The sequence below is a fragment of the Neodiprion virginianus genome, chromosome 1 (genome assembly GCF_021901495.1).
Source record: "Neodiprion virginianus isolate iyNeoVirg1 chromosome 1, iyNeoVirg1.1, whole genome shotgun sequence".
NCBI classification, from domain to species: domain Eukaryota; kingdom Metazoa; phylum Arthropoda; class Insecta; order Hymenoptera; family Diprionidae; genus Neodiprion; species Neodiprion virginianus.
In genome coordinates, this window is record NC_060877.1 from 5,509,623 (window position 1) to 5,532,597 (window position 22,975).

The 22,975-nt window shown below is 35.3% G+C and overlaps 2 protein-coding genes across 25 annotated transcripts in view; one reads left to right on the plus strand and one right to left on the minus strand.

The window, feature by feature from the left end:
• The window catches only part of LOC124302354 (uncharacterized), a 51,494-nt gene extending 51,221 nt beyond the window's left edge, over positions 1-273 (minus strand). The window contains exon 1 of the mRNA XM_046758470.1: positions 108-273. Within this exon, the coding sequence (XP_046614426.1) occupies positions 108-264 (157 nt within the window). The 5' untranslated portion in view covers positions 265-273. The remainder of the gene's footprint in view (positions 1-107) is intronic.
• The window catches only part of LOC124302276 (calcium/calmodulin-dependent protein kinase type II alpha chain), a 96,170-nt gene extending 78,315 nt beyond the window's left edge, over positions 1-17,855 (plus strand). For 3 of the 24 annotated variants that reach the window (XM_046758253.1, XM_046758262.1, XM_046758269.1), the window contains 8 exons: positions 3,740-3,796; positions 8,021-8,170; positions 11,374-11,511; positions 14,117-14,179; positions 15,704-15,779; positions 15,984-16,078; positions 16,523-16,637; positions 16,732-17,855. In XM_046758253.1, coding sequence (XP_046614209.1) covers positions 3,740-3,796; positions 8,021-8,170; positions 11,374-11,511; positions 14,117-14,179; positions 15,704-15,779; positions 15,984-16,078; positions 16,523-16,637; positions 16,732-16,864 — 827 coding nt within the window. In that variant the 3' untranslated portion in view covers positions 16,865-17,855. Of the gene's footprint in view, positions 1-3,739; positions 3,797-8,020; positions 8,171-11,373; positions 11,512-12,429; positions 14,065-14,116; positions 14,180-15,703; positions 15,780-15,983; positions 16,079-16,522; positions 16,638-16,731 lie in introns of those variants that run through there. The other 21 variants (XM_046758317.1, XM_046758327.1, XM_046758336.1 and 18 more) reach the window with 10 other exon arrangements.
• The last annotated feature ends 5,120 nt before the right edge of the window (positions 17,856-22,975 follow it).

Here is a 22,975-nt window from a genome sequence, read left to right on the forward strand (position 1 = left end):
AGATCGTTAGAATAGACCGCTTCACATAGATTTTCATTAAAAATAGAATGAATAATTATTTCGAATTTCAACACACAGCTACGAGCAATGATTTATTACGGGCCTACCAGTTGACCTCATGCACGGTGAACCGAGGTGGGAAATCTCGAAACTAGAGACAGACCGAATTACAGTGTATAATACATAGAGAGTGAAAAAGGCAATGATGATTTCGTTACTTGATAAATCAGTGTTATAAACTAGCGAGAGCAGAAAAAAAAGCATTGTAGTAGATTGAAGAGAAAATCCACCGCGCAACCACCGCCACCATTTCATCATCATCGTCATCGTCATCGTCATCACAGTCGCATTGAATTCACTTATACCACCACCACCACAATCACCGTCACATGTCACTTGTATTCACCACCACCACAGTCACCATATCAAAGTTGAGACGTATGGCGTTAAATATCTTACATCACAGTGTATTCTATAACATAGAATTGAGAAGATGAGAAATCGCAAGTACACCATCGACTAACATTATATATGCATATGTACTTAGGTATTCGAAAATAGCGGATAGGTAAGCACTAGCAGCGACACGCGAATCACCGACTGGCGATGTGGCAATTTTGTACCTTGGTCAATTGTTATACATACGCATAGTTTATTTTTACACCCTACAACGCAACGCCGCGATCCATTTCGCGAATTGGCAAGAAGTATATTGTTATACATATACATATATTGTATAGGTAATATGTTATTGATTCCTACAATATTCTTACTTGATTTGTTTCTTTGGTTTTTCAAATTTGCTTGTCTTCTTCCTTTCGTTTGAATTTCAACTACATGCAGCTTATCACGTTCGTCAACACGAGTACGCCCAGCTATATTGTCATCAATAATAATTGATTACGTATTTATCTCGTTGTATGCATTATACTCGTTTTATCGAATTATTATCATTTGTTTTATTATCATGTGTATCGCAGTTTGATATCGTCATTATTCTTAATATTATTATTACTATTAATACTATTATTAATATTTAACGAGTACCTATTACCGTCGGTTTGTTTATCGTCCAATCATACTTTTACGTTTTATATTAATTCATTACGCTTTGGCGATGCACAGCAGCTGTTTGATTGTTATATTCGCATAATTAGGTACAAATTTTTATTCACTCATTGTCAAACGGATTTCAACGTGGCCATGGCTAGTCAGTTGCGATCGAATATCGGCATTTAATCACATTTTGTGCAATCTATTGATGTTTGTGTTGCGAAAAACGAACAAGCCGTGAAAAACAGAAAAAGAACAGAAGAACAAAGTACGGAGGGAATCGAATAAATTACGAACATAAAATATATATTATCAAATAGCTGTGCATTATGCCATCGATTGGAAAGTTAGAAAGATGAGGGGAAAAATTTTTTTTTTTTGTCATTTTCAATCATAATTTTCAACCTGCCAATTACATCACGCGTAAATCATTATTATATGCTTTAGCTTTGCCTTTGATGTTTTCACATATTATCATTATTATATATACATATTAGGATATTATTATAATACTTATAGGTACATATCACATGTTATATCACATATAAATATACGCATATACTTGTCAACTTGTCAACAGATATGTATATATGTGTATGTGATATATATGTATGTATACATACGTATGTTCGTCGAAGTTCGTTAGCCTCATAGAGGTAGTTTATAGAGCATAGGTGTGCCCTGTATAGTTTAAAACGAAAATCTAAATCTGCGACATTCAACAACTCGACATCACACAGTCCAGAAATGCAGTTTAAATTCACAAGATGAACCGGTGACTTTTTTGCATCATTCCAAGCACATTCTCCTCTTTATATTACACACATCCATATATATATATATATATATATATATACATACATTAATAATATGCATCATAATATATATAAAAAATCTCAGCACCGCACGTAATTTTCGTTTTCTAAATCGTAAACCATTTGTCAAAGAATCCAACGATGTTTGATATTCGAACAATGTTTCACGTAATAATGAAAAATAAGTGCCTATACATGCAATGATACATTAATACATATATGAGAATAAGATCGAGAATTCAATATATCACGGTACGTGAGCATTTTGTGAAAAAGAAATTCATAGAACGGTAACCGAAAAATGGTTTGCGAATCAATTTCGCAACTTTTACGACACACCCTGTTTAATATATACCGCATAATTTGACATTATACATAAATATATATGTATGCATACATATATATATATATATATAATATAATATATATATATGTATATATATGTATATATATATATATATATATACTATATATTAGGGTTCACCAGATATCCACAATTCACAATTCACACACCCAAAGTCTGGTGTTATGGATTTATGAACACCATTCTGTTTTATAAATATCTTTCACTAAAATAAATTAAACGAAAAAATGGAAGAAAAAATTAATCGAATAACTAGAATTTCCCCCGGCTTGGCGCATGCGTCCCCGTAACCGCTTTCGCACGTTAATATCGACCTTAGGGCACCTACGTATTTATTTATTTTTTGTTTTTTTTTTTCAAGGTTTTTTCTCATCTCTTTTAGCCTAAGCTGCCAAAAATTGCACGACGTAGAAAAATTCGCAATAAAATCGGTAGCAACAGCTGCGAAGGGATTCAACGCGGTTACCTGGAATTTCATTTTCTTTGCCTCGCTCTAGCGTCGATCAATTTTTGGCAAATGGAAAACCGTTCGTTCGCACCTTTGCATATGATTGCAGACATCGATCATCCATACATTGAATATGAGGAATATTAATAATCATATCATGCCGATCGACGCAGTATCCAAATGCTAGGAATTGAAATATACATGTATAATCGTATCAATCCCTCATATGTTATTATGCAAATTAGCCTCATTGGTGAACCCGCTTCTCTCTCTCTCTCTCTCTCTCTCTCTCTCTCTCTCTCTCAATATTTCTATTTCTGTTTCTATCTCTATCTCTATCTCTCTCTACTAAATATTTTTCCATACCTATCTCTGTATTTAATAATAATGCACTTGAGATGAGCTTGCGCGTACGCTAGAACGCGATTACTTCGTTAAAATTTAAAGAGAATTTTGTCAGTTCGTACGGTTTTTATCGAACTCGAGTAATTTTTCAATCGATATTAGGTCAACAAATTATCAACCCTCCGTTGGCCACCCGGGACGAATTCCTCCACTCGTACTTTCTCTGAAATGGTCGCTCGACTCGATTTCTTAAAGTTTATTAATTTTTATTCAATGCATGACTAAATATTTCATCATTCCGACGGTCAAACTAGCCACCTTAATTTTTTTTTTACAATTTCCCTCACCCTTAAGTGCAGGGGTTTTTAAAAACAGCTTAGGTCGAATTGTTCCTGGATGGCGAGCGAAGGGTTAAAGTCTGATTTGCATGATTCTTAAAATATATATAAAAAAAAAAAAGGAAAATCAATCGATATCCTCCCCCCCCCCCTACTTTTTTTCCCTCTGAATTCATATTTGTGGATGATTTTTATCAATGGGCGTCGAGGATAATATTATAATTGAATAAAAGTTTCCGTAACGTATGTGAAATAACGAAACCGGCACACCATGAAACGCGTCGTTTGCATTTTATTATCATATATACCCTGTATTATATATGAACATAGATATGTATATGTTTATGTACGTGACGTATGTGTGTATGTTGTACAGAGGATAAGAAAGGAGGCGTCGACCGGAGCATCACGGTCATAGCAAAAGAGCCTGAAGGTAACCGAACAATAAACAAAACGATCATTCGTGTCGTCTGTAATATATACATATATATACATACGTGTACACACATATAATGTATATATATGTGTATAATATGCATAATTAATGTCTTATCTGTTCACTTGCGTTACACGTAGCTTTTGTTTTCACTAACAATGACAAACCGCGGAACATGCCCAACGCTTTGCCACCGTTTTTACAATCTCTCGTGATTCCTCGTTCGTTTTTTTTTCCTCGTGTTTTACTTAACAATTTTTTCTCCGGTGTAGTCAATTTTTCTTCCAATATCCTGAAATTTTTACTAGACATCGATTGTTCATTTCTTTCAAGTCCAAAAACATGCCGGAATTGTAATATATATTTTTTCTACACAATGACGGATGTACCGTTGAATAAATAATTTATTAATTAAACCAATTGCGTTTGCATTTCTTACATACACATGGTTTATAAGATTTATAAATTTAATCGGATATTTATAGAATTATTATCGATCGCAAATAAGTAACGTTTTGTAAATTGGGCATGTTTCGGTGCGTTTGAGAGATGGAATATATTTTTACGTTATATGATTGCATAAATTTCACAATAATTATGTATACCTGATCGTTGAGGTTGTTGGTTTTCATTTGATTATTTTTTTTTTGTCTAACATAACTGGCGAATGTTTTAAGATGAAACTTGATTAACAGAGTTTCTTTTTTCTTCTTTCTTTAACATGAATATACAACTAATTGCACGTTAATATTGTACACACTCGTATTACATTGATTACAATAATTTCTCACGAGATAAAGTAGAAAGTTAATTTTCTTTTTTTTCTTAATAACGAGCATTTTCGATATTAACAATATAATGTTGTAGAACTTGTTTATGCTTTTTGAACAAAAATAATATCGTACTAACTTTGCATTAACTATTTTCCGACTTCTAACATTGAAATGTATTATATGTCACAACACGAGAGCACGATTCTATTTCAACGGTAGAAATACACGATATATAATACAGTACATAGACGAATGATTTATCTGACGGGTGAACGTTACTTTACACGCCGATGCGCGTGTAACAAATCAAAGCGTCTCTTTTTACGTCGGTCGAATAACCAAACAACCGTCCGGTAGGCATGAGCAAAGTTAATTTTTGACAAAAAAATAAAGATGTGAATCGTGCCGAGTACGTGTACATGTATAATAAATATAGGAAGCAACATGTTGTTGGTGTGATAGATTAAAACATTAACCCAAGAGTCGACTGATCGTGAGGTGAAAAGGTCACGCGGTGTTACGTTCGAGAATCTTTGGGAGCTGAAAAATTCTTGGATAAAAAAAATCCCACGCGAAAGAAAAGCTCGGGGATGTTTTTACCCTCCATCTTTTCGCTTGTATACATTTCCCAAATTGCATCCTTGATATAATAATACGATAAAATCAGGGGGATAAGATGCGCCGGATTGAAATCTCGCGGCATATGCATGAGAAAAAGAATAAGAGACGGAGGGTCGTTCGAGTCGGACGAGATTGGACGGAAATACCTGCAACTTGCCGCTTAGCAACCTCGAATAGATCACAGGCGTGTGGATAGAGATACACGGACAGAGAGAAGAAGACAGTTTCGCTTCGTTTCTGCTCTCAAGTAGATATACATTCGGCGCTTGGATGAATCCGTAATTGAACTTGGCGTGGGAGAAGGAAAAACCGGTTCCCGTTCTATATAAAATTATCGAAAAGTTTGTCGCCGAGTGACGTGGTCCTTTATTTTATTCTCGGGATCTCAAGAGTCGCGGAGATTAATTCAGCTGCGAAATAATAATAAATTCGCAGGCGAAGGAAAGTCGGACGATTCGTGCGGTGCACTCGGAGAAAAGATGGAGAACAGATTTTACTGAAAACTGTGGGAAAGGAGAGACGCGTCGAGGTTTTCGGTAAATAACACCCGTATCGAAATGTAATTTTTACTATAAATGTAAATTAGATTGTGAGATTGAAACAGATCTCATTTTCCTTGAAAAAAAATCCGGATCATTCTCCACGTTCCCGCAGTCTTGACTAAAATCTACTCTTTTTGTCGCATCCGTGCAGGGAAGAAAAAGAACTGTAAAATATTTGTAACACGTGAGGCAATGTCGGCAGCAACGAGCGTAATTTCCGCGGTTTCATCAAAGCAGCCGATGAGTAGTGAGTCTTTTATACCTCGATTTTTCCACGTATCGTGTACCTTTCTCATTTCCTTGATGCCTCGATTGACGCGCGAAATTTGGCCCGATTAGAATTCACCGATGAATGTTACGCGATATTGATTTTGGACAGTCGCGAATGCGAAACGCGAACCTTCATTATTATCGCTATGTACAATGTGTATTTATCACTGTATTACATAACTTGCACAACAATTCGCACGTCACGTGTTGATATCAGGGGGGGTTTAAACGTGGCGGCTAAAGTAATTCCAGCAACTTGTCGATCGATGGTATATGTATATACTTGGGATGTTGCAGAAAAAAATAATTCACGATTTTCCACCGTAACAACACCCTAAAAAGTTTGTTTAGGTCAAAAGAAAAATTACGTGAAAAGGTAAGCGTTCTACGTTACATCGAAGATCGCGATCATTTGTTTAATTTTTTTTTTTTCACATACTTTAAAATCTTTGGAGAAACACGTTGTAGCGCTTAAATTATTATTTATTTCCTGACATTTACGTTCAACCTAAAAATTACGATCCATAACACAACGATATATCATCCGAGAACACATTGTATTATAAATATTTTATGAGATTGAATTAGTAATGAAAAAATCGTCGGATCAACTCCTCAAACATCAACCAGAGACTTGATAGTACAATGATGAGTCTTCTTAGCGACGTAAATTGATATTATGATTGATGTAAGCCGTAAAAAAAAAAAAAATTTATCCACAATACTTGATAAATTTAAATAAATGTATAAAATTGAAAAAATCCCCGTAGCGTAGAACGCTCATCTTTTTCCAGAACCTTTCTTTCGCCATGAACAAACTTTTCAGAGGGTTCCATGGTGGAAAATGGCAAATTATTTTTCCCTCAAAGACCCTGACGTACACGGTATAAAACTTCACTCGACGGCTTACCGACTCGCCCTCATCTATTTACATTCGTCGATACAGCCCTGCGTGTACAACCTGATGCATACCTTGTATAATCTAACGGCTCTGTGTCATGGACCAAAGCTATTCGCGGATCCGCGGAGACAACGTGACACAGATTTACGCACGGCGGCGACTCTCGTTTCAATGAAACCACAAACTCTAGTGAAATTCGCGGACCCTCCGCAATCGCGTTGCGAAGTGTGTAAAAATTACACAAACAGGGATGCGTATCAGGCGTCGAAAATACTTTGATTATGTACACGTTACCGGGATAAGTGAGGATGCATTTTTTTTAAAAAAAGATTGATTTTTATTTATTTATTCTTGAATTTAGACCGCGAACGCTGTTGATTATTTTACAATTTTAGAGATATCGTGAAATTTTTGTAATGGTCAAAATTTACATCCAATTAATATGTCTATCGAAAAGTGTATACATTTGATAAAACGGAAAAGAAAAGACAAAAATCATTCGAAGAATCTTTAGAAAATTTATCGATTTGTTGAAATATCAGCTTCCGTCGTTAGAATTTTCCCAAATTCGTTTCTATGAAACACAGGTGATGCTATTTTATTGGTTTATTCACCATCATTGGCGCAGATATGAATACGTTCTTTGAGATGTCTCAAACGCTTTTCCCCCTTTGCCTGAATTTCGATTCAGATATTTTATAACGAGACTGATATTCGCGTGGAAAAAAGCTCGGCTTTCACTCAACGTAACCCGACTCAAAGCTCTTTGAAATTCGATCACATCGCGGCTAACGAGTCCTTAAGGGTGTGCCCCAGCCGATTTCCATATATCAAGGTCCGCGTATCTCAAACGCGAAAAAGGGCTCGACAGACCCGTTCTATGGAGAATTCCGAAAAACGCTCCCATGTATTTTTTCATTTGACGCAGAAACAGAGAAAGGCGTGAATTCTGTTGCGATTTCTTTATTTCTGCGGCAAACGAAAATGCGTTCGTGTGTTTTTCTCGCGAAAATCTCGCTTTTCGCGTCCGAAATTGACGACGTCGAAATCGACGAGGGCACCCCCTTTAACGTCATCTCCTCCCCATCTACACGAAGTTCGCCCTGGCCCTCAGGCTTGGCCTCGCAAGGCACGCCGCCCAGCAGCCCAGCCGCGGCCTCGGTTTTCTCGAGGGTGATGGTGGGCCAAACCCCGTCCCAAAAGCAACCCCAATCCGCCGGAAGCACGCTAGGAATCGCCGCAGTCCTGCTCCAGGGTGCCCAAGGTAAAATGGTTATTGTTGTAAGGAAAACACCACCGCTTATAAAATCGATGCTCGATAAGCTGACTCGATCAAATTCACTGCAGAGATAAGGAGGGACGAGGTGGGTGATGATCTCGGTAAATTCTCGGAAATATGCGCGTGACGCAACGAAAGAAATAAATAATCAACCAGCGTCTCCGATTTGTCAAAACTGCCGCACCTAATTTCTTTGACGAAATTTAAAAAACTTCCATACGACTGTTCTGAACAAACGTTCGGCACCGGAATATTGCCAACATTTAGTTTTATTGGTACGATTTTATTTCCATTTTCCTCAAAATCGTACATCCGATATCTCTGCAGTTTTAATTGTAATATTTAACAAAGAATTTTCTTTTCAACGCGCTTTTGTTGTACATAAATTGGACACATTATCATACACGTATTACGTATAACGTCCGTTGTTCGTGATCCCCCGTTTACCGTTTTGTGTGATTATCCAACGTTTTCACTCACCCTCGACATTTTCCCCGTTACTATATTACTGCTTTATCTTTCCTCGCCGCGTTTGAAATGCGAATTATGTGAAAAAAAATCGTCAAATTTTACACGTTTAAACTGATCCATCCGTTTCTATATCGCCACATTTCACCTGTCTGTGATTGATTAAAACTTTTCATTCGCCTTTCGATATCCCCTTGTAATATAAATATATATTAGCGAATTATTACGCGTCGGTATAAAATTCCAACACAATAACATACACGTGCCTGTCTAACGTAAACCGTCTAACCGCCTATCGCTTCACCAAGAAGCCAGACAAGGCAAAGCAGCGCGGCAAAAGTTTTTCCTTTCATTCTCTCATTTTTTTTTGTCTTCTTTCTCATCTGCTTCTCTCCCGTATTCTTTTTTCTTCGTTTCTTTACGCCGACCTTGTCCGGATTCATGCATTGTACATATATTCGCCTCATACATACGTAATACACACGCACAGAGCGAAACGAACTTTTCCGTGAAGGAAAAATTTGTCGTTTGTTTTTCGGTTGGAATCAATTTCTGATTTTTCACTTTCCGAGTGCATTTTATAAATTACATACACACGTGTATTACCATGCCGACTTTCTCTTATAAATTCTACACCCTAATATCCGTTATCGAATTTTAATCGTTGTGGAGTTTTCTTTGTATATTAACCAATATATGTATATATATACCTTGTGCGCCTGTGGAATGCAAGCTGTGAAAATTTTACTAATTATAAAAAATTACCGGTACTCGAATTATTCGAATTACGTTTGTATACATATAAACAACTGACAGATATGACAAGTTTCCAAGATTGGTGACTGTAAAAAATAGCGAAAACATACCAAGATACGGAATCGATTGCGCAAAGAAGTAGGCGTATCGCTTAACGCAGCTTGTTGTATGTAGAAATTACAGTAGCGTGCAAGTATACGAGTACCTGAATGCTGTACGAGCTCAATTGATTTAAAAACGCAGAAATATTGCAGTATTTTCACGCTACATTAGTAACGCCAGGAACACGTATATTACGTATACAACGTACGTGTACGTCACGCACATCGTACAATCCGTAAGCCCAGTACCTATAAGAGTAAAAAGTGGAATCCAGTTGGCATAATCGCCGTATTTACTAAGATATAGGCGTTCCAAAGGTCTGCGAGACTAAATACATAGCAAGGAGAACTTATTCGTGTACGAAATTTTAATAAGATTCGAAATTTCAGGGGAGAAGGAAAGAAAAAATATTTTGCGAGAATAGATACTTATGATAGAGTATGCTTACTGTAATAATGAACAGCGACGGGTCATAGAATCGTCTCTTCTACACTTAATAATTATATAATATATAACTAACGTACAGCGACAAATTGTACCGAATGGCCAGATCACCGGACAAATTGGTAAGATTGTTGATTATTGAGATATTACAACGTTCTAGGGTTGAGCATGATTTGATTTTCGTTTTTTCATACTTCACTTGATATATTTTTTTTTTTTCCCCTTTTACTTACGATTTTTCGATAACCTAGCGTAACAATATATTATACTACATACTAATTAATACGCTGGACTAAAACGAAGAATTTTCTTACAATTAAATCGTACAATTTTAACGATTTAAACGTTCTATTGGTTGCTTTTTATGCTCATTGTTATACACGTGTTATAATTGTTAATTCACGATCACACGTATTTGCGTATCCATCTTTTGATCCACATGTTTATTATTCTTTCGATATTTCCAGTATAAATAACCACACGAATAATATTGTTTTGTTAAATAGCTTATTAGTTTGAAGATAATTTTTGTTTGTTAAAAAAAATAAATCGATAAACAATGATAATAATCATAATGATAATAACGAAAATAATTGAATTACGATAGTATTGCAACTATAAAACTAATCAAAAGAATCTAAGAAAAATGATTAACGCATTGATTGATGACGTAAGAACAAAGCGATTCTGCGGTTAACGCCTTTCATTTCATACATTCTCATTAGCAATACCGCCTGCAAGGCTTTCACAATATTTAGGCTGAAATGGAGAAAATAAAAATGAACAAACGATCCACGCATAAGAGATAAATTATCGTCTTTGACGCGATAAAGATATTCAATCTGATAGTGAAAAATTGCTTAGTGCAGAATGAATCGACGAAAACTTTGTTCTTGCCTGCAATCCTTATGTATTATACACGCGAACCCATTTACGCGAATAACAGGAGAGTGGAGAAAAAAGAGTAACAAAGTTAAAGAGACCGTTGTTATAATTTACCGCAATACGGCGAGGTCGGTAATGGATTGAAAGGTCAATTGCAACCTGTTGAAACGAGAGAATCGATCGATGATAATATGGCGAAAAATCGTATGAGTGGGTTCGTGTTTTTTTACCCGTAACTTTATCTCTATCTTTCTCTTATTCGCAGTCTTTGACCTCCCGTCATCACTCTCCCTCTCTCTGTCTCTCTCTCTCTCTCTTTCTCTCATTGTATCCTTCTCAACCGCTTTGCCACCATCCGCCGACTCTGTATATCTGAGAATGAAAATAATGAGGAGGAAAAAAGGAAAGCCACGACGAACGTGACATGTAATAGCGGCGATGAGGAGGTTGCACGTTTGGTTTTCCGTTTTTGGCTTACGATATCGAGGCCGAGTCACAATGTACCCTTGTTGGTTCGTTGGTTGCATGACTAGCTGGCAGTGGGAGTGGCAGTGGCTCCAGCCACAGTAGCAGCAGCAACAGCCAGAACAGCCAAACCGGCGGATCACCGTCGTCGACGATCCACCTCAACGCCTGCGGGAGCACGCCTCGTCGTCATGACTCGAACACTGGTCTGTAGCTTCCTTTTATTTTTCACCTTTCGACCCCTCTACTTCGCTCAATCATCTCCCTCTCTCTCTCTCTTTCTCTGCCTGTCAAAGTCCCTCCTTGCCAGCTACGTAATTCGAAACGTTCGATAGTCGCGAAAGACTTCCTCGACATTACCGACCTTTCCCGCGGATACTTTTTCATCCTGAACTCCTCCTCGACGACACCTCAAGTGTTTTTAATCTTCGTTACACGTTCGACGTTCCTGCAGCAAGACCCCGACCTCCTCGAACGTATCTACAATGGTTTCAACCTTAGGTCCAGATTAGACTTCCCTAAAGAGACGTTTGCATTCCGAACTCCTCGAAAGTACCCCCAATGGTTTCAACCTCAGGTCCACATTCAACTTCCCTGAAGAAACGTTTGTGTCCCCGAACTCCTCGACAGTACCTCGAATTTTGTCAATCTTCAATTCAATCCGGAGACAACTGAATCTCCTCCGTTAGATTTATACCCTTTCTGTAGCTTCGATTAATCCGTCGCAAGCGAGCTTGTTGTTTTCTCTCTGATTCCTGTTTGTCGGCAAGAAATATACCTGATCAACATCGTCCATCCCCAAAAATATTCAGCTGCTGGATATAACGCGTGTCCCTTTCAAAAAATCCACCTCCCATGCAGTAATTCCGTCTTTTAGTTAACCGTAGCGTGTTGCGTGTTGTATAATGAACTTCCACACGTGTACGATATACGCGCGCGCGTGTGTGTGTGTATGTATGTATATATATATATATATACACACATGTATATACACATACGCGTGCACGTGTGCATGTATACATATTTGTGCATGCTTATATTCGTGTTTGCTGCCCGCTGATTGGCTCTGGCTTGGTGTTCGGTGTTCGCTTCTTGCATCAATTGCACGACGAGGGGCTGTTCAGACTCACAATCAGACGGTATCGGCGGAGGGCGAGGCAATCAGGTGATGTCCGGAACATCCGGGACTGCGGGATACTGCCAGCTAGGCGAGAGCGGAGAATACGACGGCGGTAAGGCCGCAAAGGCAACACCGAAAACGAGCAAATCAGAGACGAACGATGCGTCCCGTAAGCCGCAAAAGGACGAGGACGTCTGCTCGAAGCTCAGGCGGTGTCGCTTGCTCTAGCCCTAAATAACTAATGTATTTCATCGGGCGAAATCAACGTTTCGTTAGCCGCGAGCGTATTGCCGCCGCGACGGACTTGCCGCGTTTTTCAAAATTCACACGCTCGGCTGACGAAAAGCCGGATACAAAATCGGCAAAGTCAACGAACAAACCGATATACAAACAGCTATTAGCGATCCTTCGCATTATCGCCGGATGGGTCTTTGGACACTAATTCTATCGGATTGCAGAAATATAATTATTCTAGCCAACGAGTTGTTCGTTGATCGACTAGAATGTAGAAAGATGGTGAGAAGATATCTTTTTATCTTTTTCTTTTTTTTCACGTAGAACAAGATAAAAGATACCGTTAAGCGTTATACACCGTAGAAAAATATGTAAGATAATGTTTTAGTTATAAATATATATATATACACATGCATATATACATGTGTGTGTATATATATACATCGGTTGGCTCATTTGTCATTGTTAATAAATTGTTTAAAACTATTTCTATTACTGTTGATAGACCCTGCAGGTCATAAGTATGTGCAGGGGAAAAATTGAGAGAATAAGCAGCTGGAAAATATAACATGATACAGGGGGAGAGGCACGATTCGCATCTTGGAATAGATAAATAATTATCGAAACGACGATGGTGCGACGAGAGAAAAAGTAAATCTCTACCGGTTACGCTGTAATTGAAGAGAGAGAAAGAAATTACTAATTTTAAATTATCATTGTGGTTATAATTATTTGCACAGATGCAACGGTCACGTATTTGTAAAATTTATAATCTGGACACACGCGATTCGCGATGGAGTTGGAAACGTGGAGTGTATTTGACATTTGAAACCACAATTTCAGTTACCTGTCGTATAAGTGTGCGGTTCTAGAAAGTGTATTGGGTACACATTATACGTGAATAACGCAAATTTTCAGATATTTTATTAAATAATCCGCGAAGCGAACCGAAAGGAAAACCACGTCTCAAAGTAACGTGAACCGAAAAAAGTTTTTCCCATAAGTCGATCTGTGTATAATATATTCGTATATATATTGTAGGACACTCTGCATATAAATATTGCAAAGAAGCGAAAAATAGTTAAACTATCACAGTTTATTATTTAAAGCGTTTTGTTTCTATTTTCTTATCGCGAAAAATTGAGATGATTCAAAAATAGAAGTACAGTGTGTTACGAGCAATTTTAAATCGCTCTTGTTATGTTTAAAAAGCACAAGATCGTTTTATTTCTACTCTTATGATAAATCGTCTCAATTTTTCCCTCCCTACTTTCACGCGATGAAAATATCGTTTAATTTATACATATTATATATAAATTAGCCGCGTACACACACAGCTATGTAGATATCATGCCTGTGCGGTTCCCTTCGACCGTTTGTTGTTTTGCACATTTATTTATTTTTTTCCGAATTTTGTGTGTTCTTTTTTTTTTAATAAGAAAGGTATGTTATTATAGAGATAAGAATCGTCTGTCCTATCAAGACCTGCAGTCAGCTATCTACGAATTCGCAGTGCTCAGGTAATCGTAACATTCAATTACTATACGTATCGAAAACAAAACCATCAATTAAATTAAAGCCAATGAAAAACTGTTTGTAAGTATAGATAGTGTAATACTTAGACTTATGGTCATGAATATTAACGAGTTTGAGGGAAAATGCATACATACGTATATATGTAACAGTGACTTTGAACCACATGCGATTGAAACCATCAAACTATTACCGCGACTAAAGAACAAACCATAGGGAGATAAACTCCTTATTCCGGTTGAAATATCTGTCGGTATTTTTGATCTATTCAATAAAAATAGAAAAACACTCGACTTTCCACGCGATAAGAATTTTTTCTCAAGTTATAGCTTGAAAAAATCTACGCTTCTACGTTAGACATCTTCACTTTTTCCACATCGTTGAGAAATACACGAATTTCCATATTCGCAGATTGTCAAACCGTAACAATGAATTTTCATTAAACGAGAATACACGGAGATGAAAATTTACTTCTCGGAATGAAAAACAATGAAAAATAGTTATCACAGTATTAAAATTCAGAACACAACTGACAATTGCAAAAATAAGAAAAAAAGTGTAACAATTATTATCAATAGAATATTGTGTCTGAAAATCGACGTTTATTGTTTGTGAATTTGTTACAATTTGTGTGAAAATATCGAGCACAGTTGTCGACGATTTGCCGGGAATAATAACAATAAATAAGAAAACCTGCATCTGGAGCAAGACGTTTGTTATGGAAAGGAAAGAAGAAGGGGTATCCCTATCTTCTCCACGGCCTTGGTATCCGTTATCAAGACTCCCCTTAGCCAATAGAATTAGAAAACGAATTTCTCAAGGAGTTGACCAATAGGATCGAGGTTTCCCTGAACACGTGACTGTGGTGGTGGTAGATGCAACACCTTTGCCTTATCAAGTATATAATCTCAAACCTGGTTTGGGCTTACGTAAAATCTCGTTTTATACACACCCTGCACGTATGGACGCGCGTGGGTGTAAATTGAAAACGACTCGGAGACATTTGTTCGCAATATTGTCAGTGGAGATGCGTTACTCTTACGTACGAAAGCCAAGAAACGCGGAGGTTCAAAATCGTAGACGATAGAGGCACGTACAACATCTACGTATCGTTGAAAAAAAAAACACAGATCGTGTCGGAAGTTGAAATATTCGTACTCGTTGAACGCGAAGGTTTACTCAATAAAGTGAATAATTCGAGGATTGCGTTAACCAAGCGTAACTCTTGCCAGACTAACCGATATTTTACTAACGAAATGTAAATTACAAGTGCACGGACACGTGACGAAGGGTTAGAAGTAGGTACGGTGTAACGTACGAAAAAATAAAAAAAAAAAAACAAAGAAAAAGAAGAAAAGAAAATTTTTTAAAATAACGATATTATAGGTACTGCATAATAATTAAACGTTCATGCATGTGGCTGTTGTGCTGTACGATGTGTCAGAAAGGGTCTGACATGGCGGAATTTGAGTGTGAGGTTAAAACTGACGATGGTGTGTTGAAAATTCCAGCTCGTCGTCAGGAAATAATCAAGATGACTGAACAGTTAATCGAAAGCATAAACACCGGCGACTTTGAGGCCTACACGTGAGTGAAATTTTACTCTTTTTATTTGTTTATTTATTTATTTATTCACTACAACGTCGGTTCAATTGCCAATTAATTAATGCAACCGATGATTACTTAGTCGCAGGATTTTAAGAATTAACATCATTATAATACTTGTAATTAACGAGGCAACGAATTAACGATCTAATTATTCTACGTTCTCGTTTCTCCCGTTCTCCGCAGGAAGATCTGCGACCCGCATTTGACGGCGTTCGAACCCGAGGCTTTAGGTAATTTGGTCGAGGGAATGGACTTTCACAAATTTTACTTTGATAACGGTAATTACACCTCGTTTGCATCACTCTCTTCGCACGAAAGAAAAATAAAGAAACGCGATTTTTTATTTCTTATTTTATGTAAAAATTTAATTTGAGAAAAAAAAAAAAAAAATCAGTTAAAGACGATTTGTTTTTTCGAAGAATAAAAGTAACCTTGTTGCCAAATAAAAAGTTCCTGGTCAATCCTAGGTTTTTGAAGTCCCCTTTTGAATTTCGTGATATTTCCAGGTTTTCCATATTTTTCACTCGCGTGGTCACCCTGCTTAATCTATATCATGTCTCTCTCTACCTGTACCGAATTTGCCACAGCTTCTTATGAAATCTCTCGTCTTTGCATGCGTCGAAATGAAAAGGTGTTAAAAAAAAAACGAGAGTGCAGATTGATTTTCAGTTTTTAAATCGATCAACAGCTGATATTTTCTTTCTGCTTCGCATGCTTCACAGTCTTGGCGAAGAACTGCAAGGCGGTAAATACAACAATACTGAATCCCCACGTGCATCTTTTGGGCGAGGATGCGGCCTGCATCGCTTACGTCAGACTTACGCAGTACATGGACAAGTGAGTATAATGACGGCGGAGTTGGATAATTGAAATTTGCAATTCGTTTGACGCTCGTGAGAGTGTAAAATATACGATACCTGATAACTTGTAGGCAAGGAGTGGCTCACACTCATCAAAGCGAGGAAAGCCGGGTCTGGCACAAGCGGGACAACAAGTGGCAAAACGTGCATTTTCACCGAAGCGCAGTTACGGGCTCTCCGCAATTTTCATTCAACCAGAAATAAACGGTCGCGGCAACGAGGATAACGGATCCGCAAAGGTGCAGGAAATTACCTGGAGAAACGAAACGACAAATATATTAAACGAGGAATAACACAGATGATCAGGCGAAGAATAATGAGGGGGAAAATAGGCGGGAACTGAAAAATGGGTAAAGAGCCGAAGGGTCTATGATGTAAGTTGTTGGATCGATGATGAGAAAAACGAGACGCGGGGGAAAGAATTATTAGTTGACGCGATAAGCGTGTTACGACATACATACATACATAGCTGAAGAAGTATAAATCGGGCGCAACGACAGAATATTATACGATGCGTAACAATTTTAATAACATTTTTTAAAACTCATTAATTCGGTTCACGATAATAAAACGGCAAGAAAAAGATAACTATAAACAAATTAACGTCTGTCAAAGTAACGAATAAAACTTGAAACTGGCGGTAAGGAAAAAGGAAACAAAACAAAACGAAAAGTAAAACTTTCCACAAAGAATATGCACGAAGAGAGAAACAGAAAAGGATGAATAAAGAGAACGAGGAGAAAATCCTGAGCGACAAAGTAAATTTATAAAATGCCTGTCTATGATATCTGTCTGTCTATTCTGTCTGTCTGTTCTTTCTGTCTGTCTGTTTGTCTGTCAGTGCAATAGAGTTGTGTAATTAAATTTCCTACGATAATTCGGGAGGTAGGGAAACAATTGGCCGATGATGCGAGATAGATATGGCAGAGTTAAAATAAGGAAAAGGAAAATGAAAAATGGAAATGTCGGGAAAACGGAAAGTAAACGATAATGGCGGTGGAATGATCAATATCCTGAGTCGTATTCGGTATTATACACGTATACAAAATACATCGTGCATCCGACTAACAATAAGTTGTGAAAAAGGTGAACGCCGGGCCCCGCAACAAGAATCTCGATACAGAAAGCAAAATTGAATCTGAATAATATCCAAGTATAATATATACGGAGAGAGAGAGAGAGAGGGAGTTGAAAAGAAAAAGAGAAATATGGAAAAGAATATGCATAATGAAACTTATCTTCAGCTTAGTTATAATATATATACATATACATATACATATATATAAATATAAATATATATATGTATATATATATATAAAATATTTCAATATATATTCTACGTAAAGATAAATTGTTATACATTGATTCTATCTATAATATTATGTCATTAATTATTGTCGCGTAATTTCGATATAATAGCATCATTATATAGTATAAATAAAGTCCGCTTAGTTAGAGTAACAAATTTCTAGCGTTCGGCGTACGACGTGTGTAACTGTCACTTTTTTCAAATTTCTCATTACAGGTAAATATTATATATTATATAGGTATACAACGCGCGGTACGGTTATTGTTATACAATATTATGATGATCACACGCGGAAGTGGAACAAGAGATCGCGATTTATATTCGGGCTGTAACTAGAGCACGTTATATATATATATATACTATATATATATATGTAAACGATGGGTGGTTGATATATAAGTAATTGTATTTGATAATGCAATTCGCACGGTATGGGAAACGAGATAAAGAAAGTAAGGAAGGGAGAAGAATACTGACGATAAGGTATTGATTTTGAAAGATAAACGATTAAAGATTTCAAATTTATAACGACATTATATCATACGTCGTAGGAAATGATTATCAGGGTGAAGAATATTATACGAAGGGAGTTAAGTTGAATGACATTGAATTGTATTTAAATTAGATTCATTGAAGGGAAACGCTTTGGTCACAATTATATGCGCGAATTAATTAGCCGTACAATCGACCGATGTGCCCTAAGATGATCGTCGTTTTTCATTATAAAAATCGATACGCAAATGTCGGGAATACCGTGGGTCGAAATTTGAAATGCAAATGAAACGAAAGAAGGGAGAATGGCGAGATAGAAGAAACGAGAGCCTTTTAGACGCTGAAAAGGGCTATTAAATTTCTGAACAGCGTAAATAAACTGTCGCGCGTCATGCGCGGAGATTGAAAAAGTAAAAACTTCTGTAATTCTTTGTTCATTAATTTGTACAAATAATTACACGCGTCTCGTGATCGATGAATTCGAGTATTTTCGTATGTACGATTAATTTTCTCTCACACACACACACAAATATATATATATATATATTTATATATATAAAAAAAAAAAAAAAATACACAGTACCGCGTGAAGAGTTTGATCGAGGAAAATTTGTCGTTGGCACTTCGTTCGCTTTGTTCGCCATTATTTATTTATTCATTTATTTATTTTTTACTCCAATCGTATGAATCAAAGCAGTTAGGTATAAGCGATAGGTTTCAAAGAGATGGAGAAATCACAGGGTCTTATGATAGAAGACGCAGCAGGGAATGAGGAAGAAAAAAAAAAGTAAAATAAAATAAAAAAAATTTTTAAGAAATAAATAAGTCGTTGATTAAACTTTTTTCACCCCTGCAATTGTATAAGAATAGAAAAATCTCTGTTCCAAAGGTAACTTAAACGATACAAATTAAGACACTGATCTGCGAACTAGGCGTATTGAATAGAAAAATTGTGAAAACGAAGAAAAACAAAAAACAAGTAAAAAAAAAAAATCACGAAAAAAAATTGAAAAAAAAAAAAAAAAAAGCATTCAATGTAAGATTTGGAAACTGTTACGCTAAGATATTTGCAATTTTTTACGTTATTACTTGATGTGATCGTCATTTCTATTATACTTATCATTTAACAAATAGCCAAGATTTGTAATTTTAGGGGCCCGGTGTAAGCGGAATTAAAAGTATAAAACGCAAGGAAAAGCACTAAAGAATATACGCATGGGTCAGCGAACCGATAAAGTAAAATAAAATTAAAGGAATAAATACTAATCATGATAGTAGTAACAATAACAATAATAATAATAATAATTAAAAATAATAATAACAACCGAGAAACCAGCAACAATACTTGTATGGAAATAAATGGAATGAAAAATTTTATCACATAGATTTTAAAATGCAGTATATGATGCCGTTTTAATCTTGTTCTATTTGAAAGTCGCGCAAGATTTATACAGCGTTATACATTATAACTAATACTTGTGAAAAGGCAAAATGAAGCTGCATAGTTGATTATAAAGAGTGAAATGAAAAAAGGAAAGAAAACAAAAACGTCTTTTAGAAACTTGATTAGTTGTTTGAATAAAATTATAAACAAAATGAATAATAATAAATTACGCCAGTTTTATTATTATTATTATATAGCTAATTAGTATTACCATTGCGATAATATTCTCCGCTATGTATTCCTGACGACGACGATGGTTCGCAACGGTCATTTTTACAGTAAATATATTAAATTAGCAAACTCTTGCACAAGTCGCATTCGAAGATACAGATTCGATCCTTAAAAATCCTATGTAAAGATAAGTATGATAGGGGAATTAGGAAAATTACGAAGTGATTGAAGTAAGCGAAAAAAAATCAAGGAGAGGAAACCAAGAACGAAAATCTTTCGCTGCGATAAGAATTTCAATGAAAATTGCTGCAGAAGGTTCGTTTGAAAAATACGATTACTTTACATATATAATACTAATATTCATCATACGTAATATAAAACAATCGTTATACCACGTATGATAAATATTTTAATCTTTTATGAAATATATTTGTCGCCGCGTCTTTGAACGTTATATTATATCTATAATCAACATAATGATAATGTCTTCATTTGCGACAGTCATTTTTGTACGAACAAGGTAAATAAAAATAAATATCTATATCGGTTAGAAAATAATGACGTTGAACGTATTAAAAAAAATTACGAAGAAATGATTGAAATAAATATGGCGATTGAAAAATATTCGAATAATATTGAATGTATATTATATATAGATATATAAATGTATATACATTAATTATTCAATCATTTCTTCATTATTTGTTTAATATGTGTGACGCCCTAATTTCTAACTGCTACAGGTATGTATGCATATATATATATATATATATATATATATATATTAGTCTGAAATATACAACCTACACTCCACGCTCTCTGCCGCATCTCTCTTTGCATAAGTAATAAAAAAAATAATATTAACGTTAATAATAATAATAATAATAATATTACCAACAAAAAAAATAAATGAATAAAAAAACGACAACAATATATATATATGATAAAGAAAAAAAAAGTGCATCGCATTAATTAATTGTATTAGGTGATTATTATAATTGCGATTAAATTAATATATCGAATTTACTTAATCAAAATGAGCCCTTTCTATACGTTCGTAAATCCCCTATACGAGATTGATCTGTATACATACGCATGTATGCGAACGAGAATATACATTTGTATGCAAGTATTATACCAAGTATACATTACGTATATAAATTGAAAGTCTCCAATCTCCAACTTTATAGCGAGAATTTGTGAAAAAAGAAAAGAAAAGAAAAAAAAAAAAAAAACACAAGTAAAGAAATTAAATAGAAGCACACTTTTACCATCGTAATAATAATGATAATAATGATAATAATAATAACGAAAAAACCAAACGTATGAATTACTACATTGCAAACACCACATAGATACATACATACACGCATACATGCATACATACACACGTAATATAAATACATAGATTAAATTGACAAATAGTTATTTCTACTACTCTAATTCATCGCTTCTACGTGTGATTGTTGTATAAAATAATTAATAATGATTGATTGATTGGTTATCATCATTTTTATGATTACTATCTATAATGTACTATATACATATATAGTTATTATTGTAATAATCATTATCATGTAATATTAGGGATTATTATAAGGTTATTATACGTTATTTATTACATAATTAAACATCACCACTACATACTATTACATTATATATATATATATATATATATATATATATTTCTTTGCTCTTTTTTCCATCCTTATGACTGTAATAATATTCTACTATCTTATTATAACGCCATCGCAAAACAATTGACGATATAGACGTAGAGAATGTTTAATTATGATTTTTATTTTACTTGTATTGTATATTTATAACTATACACACACACACACACACACACACACACACACACACACACACACACACACACACACACACACACACACATTATATATAATATATATAATATATATATATTGTTATCACGCATACAGCCTTAATGGTCTTTATTATATACATATGATTATTATAATTATAATTATAATTGCATACCTACAAATCTCTTAATGAATCCTAAAGCAATCGAAGCAAGCTGTTTATTACGTTATAATATACACACACATATATACATATATATAGGTATTACCGATTGACTTGTAATATTAATATAAATTATACTGTAATAGTTGTTTCTCATCCGGTATATATACGCGCATATATATATATATATATATATATATAAAAGATTTGTATTCAAGCGTATATGTATAATATAATAACATCTCGCTCAGCTGAATCGGGATTCCTTGAGAATTTCTCAATATGCATATACGCAATATTATGCGTTATATATACCTATGCGAGATAAACGAATGTATTCCGCAATCAAGGGGAATGACTATGAAATAAAAAATCACATTTTCGAAATGAAAAAAGAAAGGAAGTCGCAAAATGCATGTACATAAAATCGAAATGAACGAACCGTAGAAGCCGTAAAAAGATGGATAACCCGTGTAAATTCGCTATCTAGTCAGAAATAGAAGAAAGAAAAAAAGAAAAACCATCACTCGTTATACTCGCATTGAAAGCATGAAACGTGTGATTATCATTGAGTAAAAAGAGAGAGAGAGATAGAGAGGGAGGGAGAGAAAGCGAGGCACTGATTTGCTGCAACTGGCGAGCGCTCTGATGATTCAGCATCCATACATTTAGCAACGTTCGATGGTGAATTGATAGATAATAATAAAGTATTGACACAGAAATAAAAAAATAAAAAATTCAAATAAACAACTGCCACCGAACGTTGCTCAGAAAAAAAAAAAAAAATATTATAATAATCGTAAAGCAGCTGTGCTACAGAATTCAATGATGGTGGATCCATAGTAATGTTGCAACTATTCAGTTGAAATATATTGCTGACGTGATGATATATATACACACACACAAA